Raw genomic sequence first — 20,252 nt, 5'->3', positions numbered from 1 at the left:
CATAGAATGGCCATTTTCAATGTCCAAAGGTAATCTTAGGTGTCTTTTCTAAACCACCTGTAAGTCCTTATTTATAAACACCTATGTATGGTCACAACACACTTCTCATTCTTATCATCAGGTCGAATCAAATTAGAATAAAGCTAACCATATGTCTGGGAAGAGGTGCACCCATGATATGGAAAATCATGTCTAATAGCAAAGGCTTCTTACGTCTTATCATAATTTTAGGCTTTAGAACATAAAGAGGCATCTGATATGTCATGGTTGTAAGTGAGGTGAGGTAAGAATTGAGGCTGAGTCACATCTCTGTGCACTAGCCTGGTGGACTGTTCAACAGTTCTCTTTCATTGAGACTGACCTTTATGATAAGGCTCAACGATATTTAAATAAAATTGCTTAGAGTCTTAAGAAGAGTTAGGAAAAAGAGAAATCTGATTGGATTTATGTTTTGCAGCACCCTAAAAGTTTCTGGATTCCAACTGGATCTTTCCATTTTTCTATGAACCCAGGCTGATGGTCTTTGTTCTTCTTTCCTGTATGTTCTCACTTACCACCAAGTGAATCTAAATTAATTAAGCCCACCAAGTCTTGAGTAATTTTGAACTGTGAGTACTATATCAATGGTAGGATGAGGGAAGGGTGGTGAGGGGAGATAAGAGGTTTACAAATAAATATGTGCTGTAGACCTTGGGGATGTAAGACCAGAGTATCAGATGAAAACATAATTAATTGCCAATACTGGGGTCCATGTGTTTATGCATACATCAATGTGGTCGTGTGCACATGTATTCACACACCTACAGTATTTACCTTGATGATTAGATCAGTATATACCAAAAGCATCTTGAGGAGCCCAGTGTTACTGATGGTTGAATGCAAAACTAGAGCTCTTCCCATTCAGAGTGTCATCCAGTGCCTCCTTGAATAACGTCATGGTCCTGATGCCTCTTCAGTCCCCATCAACTGCTGATGTTGATCTTGCTGCAGCAAGCTCCTCAGATCCTGCTTGTTGCTATAGAATTCTTACTTTTCCTACTTGATTTTTCAATTTTAACTCTTACTGTGCAGCAGAATCACCTGCCATAATCATTTGAGAAGTTGGAACAGTTTATCATTATGAAAAGTTTCAAGAATACAACAAAAGTGTAAAGAACAGTAAAATGAGTCCCTATACACATCACCCCGTTTCAGTAATTTTCAGGGCATTGCCAAAGCTGTTGATTCTAAATTCCAATTCATTTTACAATCACCCAATTCAAAATTCAAAATTCTTTCTCTTTTCCTTCCTTATTATTTATTTGTTGAAGAAACTAGTTTGCTTTTCCTGTTTCTCACAACCTAGACTTTCCTGGTTGTGTTCCCAAGACAATCAAGGTGTTATTTAATACTTTTCTCTGTCTTCAGTATTATATATATATATATACACATATATATATGTGTATATATATATATATATGTACATTCATATTCTATCAGTTTCAACTTTGAATATTTCCAAGGAAGGAAGAAGCTCTGTCATATTAAGAAGTCTCTTTTTTTGTGAGGTTAGTAGTAACTAATGATTGCTGCCTAGATTCATGATATCAAAAGGAGATACAAAATGATGATGGTCTGATTCTAAGACCTACTTTTCATTTATTAGCTGGACTATTTATTTTTTAACACCCCTCCCTCTAACTGATATCTTCTCCTAGGATGCAACAAATATGGAAAAGGTAAGGATAAATGCATACAAGGCAGTCTCAAGCACTATGAGTACTCTCATAACTGACCTGATTACTGAAAACACAATCCTGCTGGGGACACATGGCTACCATATGATATTAAAGTTCTTTGGAATGAATTGTCTGTTATGCCATCAACTCAAAATATAAACAGATGTTGTATTAGTTAAGGTTCTCCAAAGAGAGAGAACCAATAGGAGACACTATATCTGTGTGTGAGTGTGTGTGAGTGTGTGTGTGTGTGTGTGTGTGTGTGTGTGTGTACAAAAAAAACACAAAAGATAGGTGAGAGGGGATTTATTTATTAGGGGAATGGGTTAATGCAATTAGAGGGACAGAAATCCCACCAAAAGCCCTCTGTGAACTGGAGAACTAGAAAAATAGAGAAAATTGTAGGGTATCTCAGTTCAAGTCTGCATTCTCAAAGCCAGGAAAGTCAATTGTCTAACTCTCATTCTTAAACCAAAGATTCAAGAGCCTGGGTGGACCATTGGTGTAGGTCCTAGAGTCTAAAGAGCAGGAGAAGCTGGGTGTTCCCATTCCAGAAGAAAGAGGAAGTCTCCGTTCCTTGTCTTTGTTTCAATTTGGTCCTAGTTAACTGGATCATGCCTGCATAGACACAGAATAGACCTCCTCACTCAGTCCATGAGTTGACATGCCACTCTCCTCTAAAAACGCCCTCACAGACACACCCAGAAATAAAAGTTTATGAGCTCTCCAGGTAACTATGAATACTTTCAAGTTGATATCTAAAATTTATGGTCACAGATGCATTATTTAATTTTTCCTTAAAATTTTAGGAAATACTATTTTATTTAATTTGTCTTATAAATATGTAAAATAATTTTATTAATTCAAACTCAATGTCACAAAAGTAGATATCATCATAAATTAGATTTCATTCTTCCTCCTTCTACATTATTAATTCCTTCCACATAGAGAACCACATCTATACATGGTGAGAGGGAATTTATTATAAATATTTGCTGGTACTTCTAGAGAGAATATTTAAAGGGATATAAAGGGGAAGATTCTTAGGATCAACTTTCAATCTACTAAATTTTTAGAATTTTCCAGAGAGAGATCAGAAGATTCATATTCATACCCCTGGTTACAAACCTAGGCACTCTTCTTCAATTATCTCATTCATTTCATGCTCTTAGTTATAACTTAAGAGCTAGTTATCTTCTGGGCACTGAAATTCTGCCTCAGCTACTCAATAGGCTAAGGCAGAAGAGCAAGTTCAAGGTCAACTTGAACAACATTTTTAGACCCCATCTCAAAGTACTTTTTTTTCAAAAAGCACTGGGGTTGTAACTCAGTGACAGAGTGCTTACCTAGAATGCACACAAGGCCCTTGGTTCAAACCTAGTAACTCACAAACAAAACAAAACAAAACTACTGACAGGGTGACATATTATTGGAATCCCTAACCAGATAAAATAATGCCATTCTCTTTTATTATATTCAAAATAATTTTATTCTTTTTTTTTTTTTTTTTTTTTTTTTTTTTGCGGTGCTGGGATTCGAACCCAAGGCGTTGTGCTTGCAAGGCATTGCAAGGCAAGCACTCTACCAACTGAGCTATCTCCCCAGCCCCAATAATTTTATTCTTAAAGGGCATCTTAGTACCTTAGGTTAACAAATTTTTAGAGGTGCTTTTTTGTTCTGTCCTTCCCTTACATTCAATATCAATCCTATAATTTCTTCAAAATTATTTCTTAAATTCAGTGTGTTTTCCCTATCCCTAGAGTCATATCCTCTGTCTGACTAGGGTTTCCAGGGTTTCTCAACTTTGAGATACTGTCATCTTATACTGGATGGATATTTGTTGTGAGGGGCTGTCTTGGGCATTGCAGTAGGTTCAGCATTATCCCAGGCCTCTATGACCTGGCTGTTATCAACTCCCCAGTTACCAAAAGGAAAAATGTCTCCAGACTTTTCCAGAAGTCTCATGTGAGAGTGTGTGGAAGAGATCACACCCGGTTGAAAATCCTGATCTGTGCCTTCATTATACTGCTGCTAAGCTTCTGCAGACCCTTGCACCTCATTTCCACTTCATTTAATGTCATTAATTCCCCACACTGATGCTAAAGTCATGCATTATATTACAAAGTATCTTCTTGTTACTCACATTTTAACTTTTTTATCTTAGGAAATACATAATTCTGTAAGTTAACACAACCTTTCTTCATGGAGAAACCTTTCCACCATCTTGTTCTGGCTTTACTGTTCTGCCCTGCTTTACTTTTCATTCTCTCCTGTGGTGAATGTTTACCTATTCACTTCTCTAAATCTTCTATTTATATCTGCTTTATTCCTCTGTGTAGATACTGCTTCTTTTTCTCTGTGCCACCTCATTGCCTAAGATGGAAAATTCCTCATCACTCTTTAGGGCAGTTCTCAAAAGCTGTGTAGTGAATGCAGTTTTGCTGACACCCACGTTTTAAAGACAACACCAAACATCTTGCATGGTAATTTGTTTTAGTCAGCTTTTTGGCTGTTGTGACTATAGAACCCAAACAGAACAACAGTAGAAGAGGAAAGGTTTACTTAGGGGTTATAGTTTCAGAGGTCTAAGTCCGTAAGTGGCTGGCTCCATTCCTTCTGGGCTCAAGGTGAGGCAGGACATCATTGTAGGAGAGTGTGGCAGAGGGAAGCAGGTCACATGATGATCAGGAAGCAGAGAAAGAGATTCCACTCTCCAGATACATATATATATCCCAGAGCCACAACTCCAATGAACCACTTCCTCCAGCTATACTCCACCTGCCTCCACCTACCACTCAGTTAATCCCATCAGTGTTTACTCTACTGATTAGGTTAAGATGAAAACCCAATCATATCTCCTTTAAACCTTCTTGCATTGTCTCACATGTGAGCTTTTGGGGGACACCGCATCTAAACCATAACATACTTCTTCGTCATACTCTGTCTCTCTCATATTTGGGTACCTCCTGGAGGACACCTGGTTGTTCCTGGTGCTTATCACAGTGCCCAAGAGAGGCATTCACTTGTCTTTTCAGCCATACCCTATAGTGTCATCCTTGCCCATAGCTGTTGAGCCACAGAATCATTCCTTTGAAGATTGAAGGCTGCTAGGCTAAAAGGATGACGGACTGCATGCAACCAAAAGTAAAATTAAGAGAAAAAATAACACTTTTTTCAGGACTACACTTAACTTTAAAATGCATTTTATTACTGGGAGAATTTGAAATAAAAGTTAGTAGTCCTTTACCTGAGAAAATGGCACCCGTGGCATTTCTGGAACTGATTGCAGAGTGCTCCTGTGGAGCCAGGAAAGGTCTTTTCCTCCTGAAGGCACAGCCTCTGATCTGTAACACTGAACCTCATTACTCACCTGGGCCTTTCAGGGTTGGCTGCTGTCTGTTGGCCCATGTGCTCCCCAGCCAGGATTCAGGAGAGAACCTGCATAATATGGAGACCTTGGCTCTGTTAACCTGTCTGGAGAGAAAGTCATACCTGATATGATGATTAGGTAAAAAGAAAGAGAAAAGGAGAAAAATAAGTTGCATTCAAATTCTTTGTTAAGCTCCATATAGGAATAGAATATTTGTAAAACTTAGACAAAATGTAAAAGAAATAGCAATTCGCCATTTGTAAGAGCTATCTTTAGTTGTGTAAGTTTAGTCTAAATTTGAGACTTTACTATTCTTAGTATGACAAATTATATAAGTTTACCACCTTCTAGATAAAATAGGAAGAAAAAAAGGAAAAATGAGCATTAACTGAATATGTATCATAGACCATATTATAAATCAGACTCCTAGTTGCATGATTTTTCCATGTATGAGTTTATAATAAAGTTACGAAGTCTGCATCTTTGTTTTGTTCTGTATGGCAATGAAGGCCTTTTGAGGTGAAGAATGTGTTTGAGAACACAAAACTAATAGGTCTTGATGCGTGATCCAGATACCAATCTTTCTGTCTTTAAAGGCCATATACTTTTCAGATGCCCTTTATTTCCCCCTATTTTTATCACTTGTGAGGCTTAAGAGTGAGTTATCTTTGATTTCTATCCCGTGTTTGGTACATAGGACATGTGATTCCTTTGTCATATGTGCTGAAATTCAGAAAAAATAAAACATCCTCCTGAATGTGTTGGCATTGCAGGCCACACCTGGTGTGAATGGGGAAAGCAGGTGAGATGTTCCTGTGCTTATTACCAATTACAGAACCATTAGGACTGAAAAATTCTTGTTCAGATGCAAATACCCCAGGACTGGTTACATGTAAAATAGATTAATTGAAAGTGGAGTTTGTTTTTGGATTAGGCCATATTTAAACTTTTTGATCACTGAGAGAAGCAGAGGGACGTTTATATAAAGGGCAGGATCTAATTCCTGCAAATTCCCTCCTGGTTGTACAGGTAAGACTAAGCAATGCACAGGCGGCGAAGCAGATAAAAGCAGTGGATCTAAAAATCAATCTTTGGGAGAAAATCCTGGCATTGGAGCTTGAAGAGGTGAAATTCATCAGTCTTTAGGGGACATTTCCATCCTCAATGTGTAAAGAGAAAATAAAGGAAATGAAACAGGGGAGGGGACAAAACACAAAATGGATTTTCTTTCTTATTTTTAAATTCTTCCAAAACCTGATGAAAACCAATGTCAGAGTTCACTGAAGGCTGCCTCATGTGAACAGTTTGGATAACTCTACCTCGCCTCCGCATTGCTTTGCCAGTGGTCCATCTACCCTAGTAGAAAGCAGAACACAATTCTTTTTTTTTTTTTTTTTTTTTAAGGTCTTGCTTCATCTGACCACCTATCCAAAATTGCTCTACCAGAATTGGTAGCCTTTCCCACAAATCAGAATTGTCTCAGATACTTGTTAAAATTAGAGATTTCCACACAACTTCCTACTGAATCAGACTCTCTGATAGAGAGCTCCAGAGCTCTGCCTTTTAGTAAGCTGTGTTGTTTTTTATGGTTTGCATCTTAATTGTCCCCCAGAATCCACATACTAAAGGCCTGTTTCACAGCATGAGGAGGTATTGGGAGGTGGTGGAAGCTTTAGAAGAGGCTAGTGGAAGGACATGAGGGAGCTATCGTGTCTCCCCTTCCACTCTCTTTCCCTCTTTCTTTCCCACCCACCTGCCCACTAGCCAGCACCATGAGGTAAAATTTGTTCCATCCGCCCACCATAATGTTCTGCTTTACCACAGGCCAAAATTAACACAGTCAAATGACCATGTACTGAAATCTTTGTTGAATGAACCAAAAATAAATCTTTCATCATTATAAGTTGATTATTTCAGGCAATTTTGTCACAGTGACAGAAAACTAATACACTGTAGATTCTAGAACACAGAAATATTTTAGAGCCATTAATTCAGATGGTCTCTTTTCTGAACTATTCTAGGTTCTGTTATTTCCTTTCTGAGGTGCCAAAATCAGACATACCCATGTGGCCCTCAGTTGGTCTCATCCACATATACCCATTAGGAAATTTGATAGGTTCAGGAAATTATTTGCTATATTTACATGGAAGACCACATCAGACCTATGGAGTTAGTGGAGTTACAAGGAGTTGCACATGTCAGGATCTAAGCATGCTTATTATGTGTATAGAAAAGTACCACACATCCTCCAGGAGGGTACATCCAGGAAACTGAATAATGCAGCCTAAGAAAGAGCAGGTCAGCTCTAAGAATTTAGGGATAATCATAGCAATAACAATGAAGACTAGATTTGGAAGTAGACATAGAAGTGAATCCCAGAGCTACTCATGATACTACCTTTAGGAATTTATATATATGCTGATTCACCCAAAATATCCTGTGGATGCCATTATGTCCTTTTTACAAAAGCAGACACAGAAATAGAGCCTCAAAAGCAAATAAATCTTCCTTAAATTATACAGCTACCAAGGAGAGAAGTCAAGATCCTTTACATTTGAACATTGTAATTTTGCACAATTAGGAAACAGTATTTCTGTTTGATACACATCTTCCTTCCTGATGTTGCAAATTACTTTAGGCACTCACATTGGCACTCACAGATGTCTCTTAGAGACTTCGTAGATGTTAGTCAGCTTTGCATTTCTGCAAAAACAAGAATGAAACAAACAAACAACAACAACAAAAAAAAAAAAAAAAAAAAAAAAACCCTGAGATCATCAACTTACAAAGAAGATAGGTTTAAATTGAATCTCAATTTTGGAAGTTTTAGTCCATGCCCAGTTGGTCCCATTGCTTTAGGGCCAGTGGTAGGGCAGTTCCTCATGGCAGGAGCATGTGACAGAGGAAGCTGCTCACTGCATGGCAGGCAGAATGTGAAAGAGAGGGAAAGGAAACTCTGGGTCCTGACATCCCATTCCTGGACACACCCCAAATGACCTAAAGCCTTTTAGCCCCACCCACTAACGTCCCTACCACCTCCTAATAGCACCACCCTGGGGACTAAGGCTTTAATACACGGACCTTTGGGGAAAATTTAAGATCTAAACTATAGTATCGTACCTGTCTTGGATTCTGTTCTTGGTTTACGTATCAAGAAATTTACTTGCTAAATTACACTTGGGGGAAAAAGATGACCAACCTCCAAGAAATAGTAACAATGCCACATCTTCTGATCATTGATAGGTGTAACTACAGTGTTCTAAGTAACAATTCTCTCTTGATTCAGTCACAATTTAATTTTGCTAAAAGTTCCATTGACTTATGATTAATGCTATGAAAGCAAGATTTAACAAGTACTCTGGGGCAGCATTTTAAATATACTATAGCTAATTAACTACAGCTGCACAATTTACAAATACATCTACTGAAAACTGGAAACTCTACTGGTAGATATATTCATTTTTTGTATGCAGGAACTGTTACATCATAAAATTGTTTTTAGTCATTTGCTGATATTTAAAGACTTTCATTGTAGTTAAATCATGTGCTTAAAACAAAATTTTTCTTCCTTTACAATGACAAGAGAGGACATTTATGATTTTGATAATGTTACTTGCTGATACTTGGAAATTGAGACCAACTGGGAATATAAAATACGTAGAAAATTCAAACAGTTAAGAAAGTTTCTTCCAGTAACTGGTGTGCTTCCCATTGTGGAAACACTAAGTTGTAATAATACACTGAGAAATTTAACAAAATTTCTGAGAAAAAAATTTAAATAATAATTATTTCTTCTGCATGCCAAAAGCCACTGCATTAGGAAATTCGAGTGTGTGTGTATGTATGTGAGTTTAATTGCCCATTATCACTGTGCTTTCAGCACTTGACAACAAAGCTCAGGCTGCTTTATCTTTGTGGATGGGCACAAAACTCCTAACTTACACAGGCTCATTCTTCTTGTTTAGTACACCTGGGCTATTTGACTTACTCTTTCTCAATCTGACAGTTGCTCCAGTTCATTGTGCCATTCAATAACACTCAGAAACTTAAAGCAATAGAAAGAGAATTGACAAAGTCATGAATATGTATAAGCGGATGTCAATCAGAGAAATAGCCCTCTAGTATCTACCCCAAGGTGGCCATATCAAACTTATTACTCTTAAAGGATTAACGTTGGTTTACTGAGTTTATAGCTTGTACACAAGTCTTGGGTGAAATGTGCTAAATATGTTATTTTATTTAAATTTCTGCACAAAAGCCTTATACAGAAAGTGTAATATCCAAGTTTTATGGTAAAGACACTTATATTCAGAGGGGCTAAATAATTTGGCCAAGGTCAATACCACTTAATTCAGGGGGGGATGAATGACAGGAAGAGAAAATTATGCTTGCAGGGACAGCCCATCGTTCCCTTTACAGTCCATCAACCTCACCTCTTTATTGTGTTAGCATAACATTTTCAGGTTGTGGTACTGAACAAGAGGCTGGCAGAGTTCATAATAAAGCAACCTAAGATTTTTCAGTTCACCCAGGCTTCGTAGAGATTACTGCCTCTGATACCCTATTCTACAAGCTAGCAGAACTTTCCAGGTTCCCTGGACCCCCTTTCTCTCAGATTTATGTGCTTCCTTTCCTCTTGCCTCACATGATTCCTTCAAATCTCTAAGTCCATGACCTTAACCACCACCCTGACACAGATCCATTTTTATGAGTCTTTTAACATTTTGCTTTTGTTTTTAATATTAATGGATGTACTAATGGCAAAAAATTAAGCATTTACCACAAGAGAAAGTCTTAGAGTCTTTTCCAAAACAAATAGTGAGCAAACAACAATAGAGCTCTTGGCCAACACTAGAATTTCATCTCAGGTTCTCATGCAGGAAATCCCAGTACTTGTTCTTCATATTAGGCTCACTTTGAGTGACTGCCATGTCTACCTGTTTGCATTGCTTAGCCTTTTAACTAAGTAATGTTTGTGCTTCTTCCCATTTTTATCTGCCTTCTTTCCACATGATGTCTCATCTCTTTTTCTGTACTATCCACAAGTTTAAACTATTAGATTTTTGACAGTAAAGCCCAAAGTCCCTGAGGAATGCTTGATAAGATAATTTTATTCCTAGACAATTCCACTTTCTTAGCATTAAAAATAGAAAAGTGTGGGCGGTAGTAATTTAATAAATAACAACCAGCACCGATGGATGGAGTGGTTGACTAGGCATCTGGTAGTTCGCTAAGTAATTCACATGCATCCTCTCTTATAAGTCTTATAATAACTTTTAGAGAGATATACTACTTCTTATCAAAAATGCAGAAACTGTAACTGGGAAACATTAATTGCCTGAGATCACAAAACAGAGATGAACCTTGACTCGTCTTGGTGCAAATACAGCTACAGTCACTGAAAGCAACCTGCCTTTCGGTGTCTTTTTTCCAAGCTTGCACTTTTCTGCTTTTTACTGAAAGGAAATAAGACTTGAAAACTTCTAATAACATGTCCAAGACCACACATCTGGTAATTAAAATGGCCAAAGGATCACCTCACCTGCCTTAACCTTTTCATGATAGCAGTTGAGAATATTCTGGAAGAGATGACACATAAAGGTGTGAGGGTCTTTACAGATGTGGGAGACATATCTGTAAGAAATTGCAAGTTCCCTAGGAATGTCCAGCCTGTACTCAAAGAAATGATTATTATCACTCCCTGGAGTCATTTTACTCCATAGGCAATCTGAGTCACCTTCTTCAGGCCGTGGATCCAGGTATTCCCCTGCCTGTCACCCTGTGTGAGTGTCTTTTACAGCCTTGCTGAGTGCTGAAGTCAGAACGCTGCCAGACTTGTTAATAGGCAAAGCTTCTTGGGGGAAACCAATAGGAGATGTGTGAATGATTACAGAGCCTCAGATTGCTCTAAATTGTGCCTGCACAGTATGTGCCAGAAAGAGCAGATATAAGACCTGAGAAGAGACGACAGAGGCTCAATCTGCAAATAGGGTATTGCAGACTCTGTTTTTAAAGATCTATAACACTAATTTTGTTTCTGCTTAATGTTTTTGGCCCAAGAACTTCCAAAAAATGTTTTTTTTCCCCCCCTAGGATACAGAAAGATACACATTTCTATCTGGAAACAGCCCTTAATAGCAAGTAGTTACTGGGTATGAATCTGAGTAATTTGTAAGTAACTGGCTGCTTTCAGAGAATAAGATCATTCATACAGAAACTGAAGGACAACTGGACCTGGGATTGGATTTAATACTAAAAAAAAAAAACTTCAGTCATGTCCATGTTGAGATGATTTCATCTACCTGAAATGCTAAGGTATGGCATAAAAGAGTTTAACAAAGCAATTGAGGGTCTTAACTTTAGTAAAAGGCTTGGGAGGCCCCTTATATATTAAGATGTTTTAAGACCTCAGATGGGATATTTAATCTCTCTGAACCTCAGTTTCTCTAGTTGTAGAAATGAAAAATATACTACCTTCCCTTGAGCTAAGGAATTTGCCTTCAGGGCAGTTTGTGCTTTTGGTGTTTAAAATGATCAACTCTGACACAGGTGTATTTGTATTACTCTAGTCATTATGGTTTCATAGTGACATGGCTGTAGTGGATGATAGAAGCCTAGACCAATCCCTTCTTAGGTGAATGACCTTGGACTAGGTCCACTCTGTTCCTCCATTTCCTCATCTCTAATAGGAAAGTAAAAGTAGTAATTATCACATAGGATTGTTTTGAAAATGAAGTAAACTGATATGTATTGTTGTAGTTTAGATGTTGGGTATTCCCCAAAAGCTCATGTGTGAGAAAAGCAAGAAGGTTCAGAAAAGAAATGATCAGTTTATGAGAGCCTTAATCCAATCAGTAAATTAATCCCCTGGTGGGAATAACTGGGGGATAACTGAAGGCAGGTAGGGTGTGGCTGGAGGAGTCACTGGGGGCATGCCTTTGCAATATGTATGTTGTATCTGGTGAGTGGAGTCTCTCTGTCTCTGATTTCTGATTATCATATGAACCGTTTCCCTCTGCTACTCTCTTCCACCCTGATGTTCTGCCTTACCTGGAGCCCCAAGGAATGGAGTCAGCTGTCTATACATTGAGACGTTTGAAATCACGAACCCCCAAATAAACTTTTCCTCCTCTACAATTGTTCTGGTCAGTCTTTCAGTCACAACAGCAGAAAAGCTGACTAAAACATGTGTTAAGTAACAGTTCCTAGAAAACCTATTAAGTGATTTTTTTTTTCAAGTTAGGTTTATTAAGGTATAACTTACATTCAGTAAAATTCACTTTTGTAGCATACATTCTATGAATTTTGACAGACACATTCAGTCACGTTGCCACCATTATGACTACTATTAAGTGCTTTTTAAATAAATTTGAGAACTTGCCCAGTTTCTGGAGAAAAACTTCAAGACTCTATGATCTGGAGCTGGGCAGAGCCTCTTCGAAGATTCCATGGGGAATATGGACTCTCCAACATGAAGCTTACTTGACCCATTACCTTCCTGATGCTGGAGACCTACAGCTGGTGGAGTTTGTTATATTTCCCAAAGGCACTGTGTTTTAAGTAAGGAATATGTTTCAAACTGGTGCTCATGAAAATACAAGGATCATTAATATTGAAAAAGTTTCTAAATAGATGGGCTTCCTTGTCCATAACTTTGTGCCTTGTGGGTAAATAATAGCATAAATTCTTCTCATACCTATTTTGATTTCTACTTAGCAAGGAGAGTGTGAATCATTAGCACCTACCTATACGCCCATCACCATAAGAAGGAAGGTACAGGTGGTAAGGGGTATAAGGAACATTAAGAGAATCTCTGAGGGATTGGTATGTAACATTTCCATTCTGATACTCTGTTTTAAAAATCATGATGCCAAATCTGTTATAGCACTTACCAAATGCCAATGTCCATTTGAAATACTTTTCATAAATTGGTCTTCACAAGTCCATGAGGTAGGTGTTGTTAACATCCCAGGTTTACAGATAAATAAATGAAGAAGCAATCTTAGAATAATATTCCAAGGACCCAATATTGATAATTTCAATAAGCCAGGATTCAAATTCAGGAAGTCAGGTGCATGCATTTGAACCCCCACATATACACACACAATAAGAGACAAGATGGCTAGGGGTTTGGTGTTTCCAGCTTGGACTGGATTCACATACTTTTCTTATTGGCTATGTATCCTGTGCAGGATAAGCAATCTCTCTGAGACTCAGCCTCTTCATGAGATGAGAAAAATACTCCTTTTACAATTATCATTAAAAATGAAGGCAATGTGTATAAAACACATAGTAAATGCTCAAATAATTTTTACAATGACAATAATAAATGTATGAATAAGCAATTTGAATATCTGTGATGTAAGTAAAGTGTTTAAAGATATTCTTGACTCTTAGCTGATAATCCATATATGTATTCATCTTATTCCCCTTTCAAAGTGATATACTCATGAATATTCTCATGACAGAAATATTTCTAACCAACTTTACAGAATAACCTGAGAAAAGCAGACTAAGAATCCCAAGGGAAGGCAAACAGATGGGAATACAAGGGAGATCACTTCTCTAGAGAAAAGTTTCCCACAGTAGTGATGCTGAATAAAGAAACTAGCTATTCATATTTACTGGGTGCAAACAAATCTTTCAGGGTGATGCAATATTGGAGTCAATATCTCTAATCTCTCAAGGGTTTTGCATTCTTTTCAAACTGTGAAGTTCTGTTCAATTACTTTCTTTTCTTTCCAGGGTTGAGAAAAGCTAATAAGATTTCCCAGGGTTTAGAACCAATGCTGAACACAGAAACCAAGCTCAAATAGCTGTCATATCCCCAAGGTGAGGCTGTGAGACCCAATTAATAGGACAGTTGTCCCTCCATTTTTTTGGCAATCAATTTATAGCTAACTTCATTATACTCTAAAGCCCTTTGCAAAACGGCTCTGATTGGTAAATGCACTTTGGTGCTCATTGTTCTCCTCCCTTCCTAGTGACTATCACAATGCTTTGTTCAAATTAGGCGCCCATAAATCATATTTATATTCATCATTTTGAAAAGAGAGCCAAATACTCTCCTTTTCTGATGAAGTGAAAGATGGATGAATCAGAACTTAAGTAACACTAAATCTGTCTTCTACCAGCAATTAACATTTAGAAATTAGAGACAAATGGTGAAAGAATGGGGTGTTGAACTGTTCAAAAAAAAATATAAACAGGATAAGAGTTAAACTTAGTGTAAGATTTCCCACCGACAGTGCCCCCTGGGCTGTGGAGGGAGCATATAATTGTTTTTGTAAGAGAAAACTACTTTTCACTTATTTTCGAGGGAAAGGAATCATCTCTGAACCATCAACCATCATTGAATAAAGGTGGAAATAGAGGGAAACAATGAAAACGAGTGAGAAGGGAATACGTCATCTCAAAGTCATGGAAACAAGCAAAAGAATAGCTTTCAGCTCAGGATTTACCTTTCCACACTCTAAAAGTGTAAGAAGGCCTAATGAGAGTTCATGCCAATAGGTATAGTGTGCTTCCACATGCTACGTAACCAATTACCAGGGTTTAAAACCCCGTTCATTCTTGTTAACAACCTCTGGTTTACAGTTTCTGAAATTCAGCTGTCCAGGCTAGGTTCTTGGTTTATGTCTCACTGTGCTCAAATCAAGATGTCAGGTGCTTGGAGTCCTTTTCCATGTGCTTACAACTTTTGCCAGAATTCAGCACCTTGTGACTGCAGGTCTCAGGTACCACTTACTTGCTGTCTGTCAACTGGAGGCCATTGCAGTTCCTAGAGGATGCCTGCAGTTCCTCATCCTGTGATCCTTGAACAGAAGCTCCCACAGGCCGTCTTCCAGAGCGGCAGCTTACTTCAAGGTCTGAAAGAGAATCATTGTAGTACTAAGGTCTCTGCAGGGAAGGCCTGGACTCTCTTCTAATGGATTCACCTTGCTAGTCCAGACATGTTCAGCATGCTCTTCCTTTCATTGCCCCCCAAATCAACTGATTAGGGTTCTTAATTACACATGCAAGACACAGTCACCTTTGGGTGAACATAAACTAATCACAGAAGGGATGGATATTCCATCTTTAACACAAGTCCTGACCATACCCAAGGGGAGGAAATTGTGCAGAGTTGTGAACTCCAGAGGTCCAGATGGTAGAAGCTATTTTAGAATTTGCCAGCAAGTACCAATATAACTTTAACAGATGAGGTTTTCAGATCAGCTCATAAATATTACTTAGGGATTCCTTGGTGCCCAACTGAATGTTGTCTTTCAGACATTGAGTCCCACAGTGGTTGTGATCTGGGCTTGCTTCTAGGCTCTTTGTGTACGTTCTTGAGATGGACAATTTGCTTATTGATTCCTAACAATTTCTTAACCTTTCTTTCAGTTTCTTTTTTACGATATTAAATCTATATCTAAGCATAGCATTGACTGCTTTGCTTATATTTTGATATTTCATTATCTTAGTCCCCAAATATTTTCTAATTTTTATTTTGTTTACTTGTTGATCCATTGTAATTTAGAAGTCTACCTTCATTTCCTAACATATGGGGGGTTTTGACATTTCTTTTATCTTTACACTGTAGGAGACATACTTTGGATAATTTAAACTGTGAAGTTTAATAAACTATGCATAAAGTCTAGGAATATAGTCAATTTTTGTAAACGTTCTGTTTGCATTTCCAAAGAATGGTATTCATGGCAATCATACATATAAGACAATTAGGTCAAATTTGTTAATTATACCATTGAACTCTTCTTCATCCTGAATGATTTTTCTCACTTGTTCTGTCAATAGCTGAAAGATCTCCAACAATGATTGTAGATTTGTCTTTTTCCTGTCATTTACCTTTTTCAGGTCTGTCAATATTTACTTTAACCATTTTGAGGCTGCTGTTAGACCTTTACCAATTCATAATTACTAAGTGTTCTGGGTAGCTCAAATTTGTGGTGTTATTAAGAGTTCTTCATTAACTATAATAATGTTTTTTTGAGATATCATCAATTATACTTTGATATTACTATAGCTACACTAACACTTAACTAGTGTTTGTATAGTATGTATTTTTTCAATTACCCTATCTTTCTATAATCTTATATTTTAAGTGTCTTAGTATATTAATGGATTTTTCTTTGTTAATTAGGATTTCTGTCAAATCATTGTTCAAACACCTCAGGTAAATATAAATGATTCATACATGTTTAATTATATCCCTTTGCTTTTTGTCATTCCTACTTTTTTTGTGTGATTTTTTTTCTCCCTATTTCTTTTGAATCGTGGAGACAATGAGGATGACTATCATGATGCAGGCAATGCTGATTCAGTCCCCTGTGTGTCCTAGCTTGGGGGTTTTATATTCTTGTTATTACTTTCATGGTTGCTCTAGATTATAATGCATCTTGTCTTATCAAAAGTAAGTTATTCTTGCTGCTTTTATTTTGTTTCTAGACAATGGAAGCATCTAGAACCCTGAACTCCATGTCCACTTTCATTTTGCATTTACTTCTTCACAGCACATTACTATTGTCATATATAGCAATATTTATTTAAGAATTTTAGCATATTTATTCCATTCATTCTTTCTTGTATCTTGACCTTGTATTTGGGATCGTATTTGTTCTGTTCAAAGAACTTCCATAGTGATTTCTTTAGCATGGGTATACTGGTTTTGGACCATCTTGGTTTTTGATAGTGTGAACTGTCTTTATTTGGTATTTATTCTCAAATTATATCTGTGATGGATATGTTGAATAAGTTGTTATTTCTTTCAGCACTTTCAAGATATCCCACTTTGCTCTAGATGGTATTAATTCTGTCTGATCAGTTAACTGGCAGCATAACTGATCCTTTTCAACATGTAATGTCATTTTCTTCAGATGCTGTTAATATTTTTCTCTTTGGATTTGTTTTTTTACCTCTTTTACTAGATTGGCCAAATATAATTTCCTTTTGATTTATTTCATGTGGTTTTCATAGACTTCCTTGAATGCGATTTTTAGTTATTAGTGATCATCATCACTTCAAATATTATAATATTCAAATACTGAATGAATATATACTGTTCAATATTTCCATATTCAAGTATTTAAAATGTTTAAATATTGAAGCTTTTCATGTGGCACCCTTTTTGCACTTTCTTATTTTTCTTTTTCTTTAAAATTTCTATGGTTCATTCTGCAAAATTTTCTTTTTTTATTTTCTCTTTATCTGTGTTACATCTGCTTTAAAATACATTCTATTTTAAGATTGACAGAGTAAGCAGACAAAAATAGAAAAATCTCAGTTAAATTTAAATTGGAGGTAATGTATAATTTTTATATAAATGTCCCAAATATTATATGACAAAATTCTTTATTATATGCATGCCCCAAACAATGCATATATAATTCCAAAGTAATAGGTTTGGTCTTTATTTGAAAATAGAATTTGGGTGTTCTAAGTTTTATCTACTAGTACCACATTAAAATGTTCTTAATTTTTTATAATTATTTTTAAATTTCAGTATTTGTACATTTTCTTTTCTATGGATTTCAGTGTTCATTCAGTCTCTCATTTGTTTTTTTAATTTCCTAACTCATTCTTTAGCTGTTTTATTTGGATTCCCTTTCTGTCTATATAAAGTTTGTTCTTTTTGTTTTCATTCAAGTCAATTCTTGAATTTCTTGATATCTAATTTTTCTTGTTACTATAAAATTTTATTTTATACTTATTAACAAAGAACTTTAAGATTTCATTTTCAATATGTATCACCATCTGAATAAAATATAATCTTTACCAAAACAAATTGGTTAAGATGTTCCGATGGTAATTGAAAACTATTTCACTTAAGACCGTCCTGATTTTAAAATAGTTAATGTGAATACATCTAAAAATAAATATCTATAAACTGGCCACTTTGTTTATGAAGCAAAATAGAGTAGCTCCCAACACCACAGAAGCTTTGTATACACTTCCCTGAGAATATCTCCCTCTTTGACACCCTAGAGATATGTGTTTACCTCTAATTTTGATAAATATATACCTTAAATAATTTCTATGGACTTGTTTTTTAACTATCTATAAGTGAATTATAGCACATGTTCTTTGGGGATGGTTTTTCCTCAAGAGTACATAGATTCATCCAAGTCAATGTTTATAACTGCCACTCTTACATCTGAAAGGGGCCAGGACTGTAAGTTAAAACAGTGGCCAGTAGCAAGTTTGAGCCTAAGCTATTTTTATAACCACAGATGCAGATCTTTACAATCTGCCAAGGAAGCATTCTGACATGCTGTGAAGTCTTTGTATGTTTTTGACCCGTTTCCTGTTGACATGACCATGACCATGTCAGGCATCCTCTTCTCGGCTGGCACAGGTTGGAGTAGTAGTGTGGCCTCAGATGGTGTGAGTTTGGGGTTGGAGACTGTGATGCTCAGTATCCATTTGACATTGGTTACTAACCACTGATTTTTTGTGCCAGAGACCATTGAGGTACCTGGACCCAAACCGCAGGAAAATGGGAGTCATTTAAGACAGATTTCTTATGGAGCCTGACACCCTGTTCACTGCCTTCCTGCTTTTCTATGAATACCTGCTCTTCTTTCCCTGGAGTCTATAACTCAGCCTAAACCATCCCACAGTGGCACTTTTAAATGTCCCCTGCCCATTGTGATTGGTCATATTGTTTGTCCCTTCACACCCCTTAGCTGCCCCTTCAGGTCAAGAATACCACCCTCTTCTAGGTCAAAGCCCATATCACTGACTCCAGTAAAAGCCAACTTTGTTGTTATTACTCATATTATTATTATTATTATTATTATTAAATGACGGTCATGGTTTGGAAAATTATAGAAGTAATTCAATACTCTAAATATCATTATATTCCCACAGAGATAACTATGAAGCTTTTTTCCCACTGAGGGTCAGACTAGGTCAGTCTTTGCAAGTGGTATCGGATCTCTTTATTCTTTTAACCCTGATTTTCTATGCAGCCCTTTATGACCTCAACTAAAAGTCCACATATCTTGTCAGATTCCTTTTACTCTTAGAGGACACCAATCTTCTGTGTGCTTTATCTTGTGAAACTCTCATAAAACTAATTAATTTTTATACCTTTTTTTAAGGTGATATTTTCAGGATCAGTAAATACCACCATAGAAAAAAATGCTCCAAGCCCTGGTCTCATCTCATTGACCAACCTTCTCCTGGATTTTGATCTGATGAGTTACCACTACCTTGATTTTCTTTGATGTCTTCAAGAACTTGGTCTTATATTTGTAAATATTCTAAAGGTTCTCATTAGAAAAAAGTTCACAATTTTTGTTTGGGTTGACCTAGTCTACAATTTACCAAAAGTAGAACTATCCACAACTGTCTTCATCTCAGAAAAATTATATAGTTTAATCATTAATGCTAATAAGTGGCAGAGCTAATGTTAGAATTAAGGTTTGCCTGATCCCAAAGCCCACATTTTTTACTATCACCCTACTCTCTGGAAAGAGTAAGGTACAGAAGCTACAAAACCATAAGCAGGTATAATCAAGACCTCTGGACAAAAAGTTGTACAGATGAAGATTTCCTTAAAACACTGCATCAAAATAACCTGGCTACAAAGGAAGTGCTACCTGAAGAACTTCACAAGTTGAGAAAATGCCCATGATTATCCTTGAAGAAGCTACTGTTCCACAGCTTTGGTGAATCTGTGGATGATAAGGAAAAATTGCTTTAGCTAAGGATCTCACAAAGATAGCCAACGTTCAACTTGAACCTCATCTTTCTGTTGAACATTGAAATGGAAAGATCTTCAGGACAACAGAGACAAAAGTTGGACTCATAAAAAACTAATGAGTTGCATGACAAAATAATCAAACTCAAATCCTTTTCATCTTCTGATTAGAGAAGGGAATTTTTGAAATAGCAAGTAAGATATTAAGGAAGTTGAACTAGCCAAATCTTTAAGGGAACCCAGTGAGCAGTCAACTAACAAAAATCTACAATGCTAAAGGACCCTGCTGGCTTTATATAAGCAAAAGAAGAATTTCATGATGAAAGATGGTTCCAGAGGTAATGTGCATTGCTATTCAATACATTATTGAGTTAATGCAAATTGAAATCCTTCTGAGACACAAAAGGGGAGAAATTGATAAATGAATATTTGCCAAAAAGAAAAGCATTGGATCAAAGAA

The 20,252-nt window shown here is 36.7% G+C and overlaps 1 protein-coding gene across 1 annotated transcript in view; it reads right to left on the bottom strand.

Moving 5' to 3' along the window:
• The window catches only part of LOC306653008 (uncharacterized protein), a 97,489-nt gene that overhangs the window by 14,894 nt on the left and 62,343 nt on the right, over positions 1 to 20,252 (bottom strand). The window contains exons 3-4 of the mRNA XM_079125765.1: positions 14,837 to 14,957; positions 5,089 to 5,192 (exon numbers count right to left, since the gene is read on the bottom strand). Of these exons, the coding sequence (XP_078981891.1) occupies positions 5,089 to 5,192; positions 14,837 to 14,957 (225 nt within the window). The remainder of the gene's footprint in view (positions 1 to 5,088; positions 5,193 to 14,836; positions 14,958 to 20,252) is intronic.

The sequence above is a fragment of the Sciurus vulgaris genome (assembly GCF_902686455.1).
Source record: "Sciurus vulgaris genome assembly, chromosome: 2".
Lineage (NCBI taxonomy): Eukaryota > Metazoa > Chordata > Mammalia > Rodentia > Sciuridae > Sciurus > Sciurus vulgaris.
Note: the sequence above shows the minus strand (reverse complement) of the source record. Positions and strands in the feature narration are given on the sequence as shown.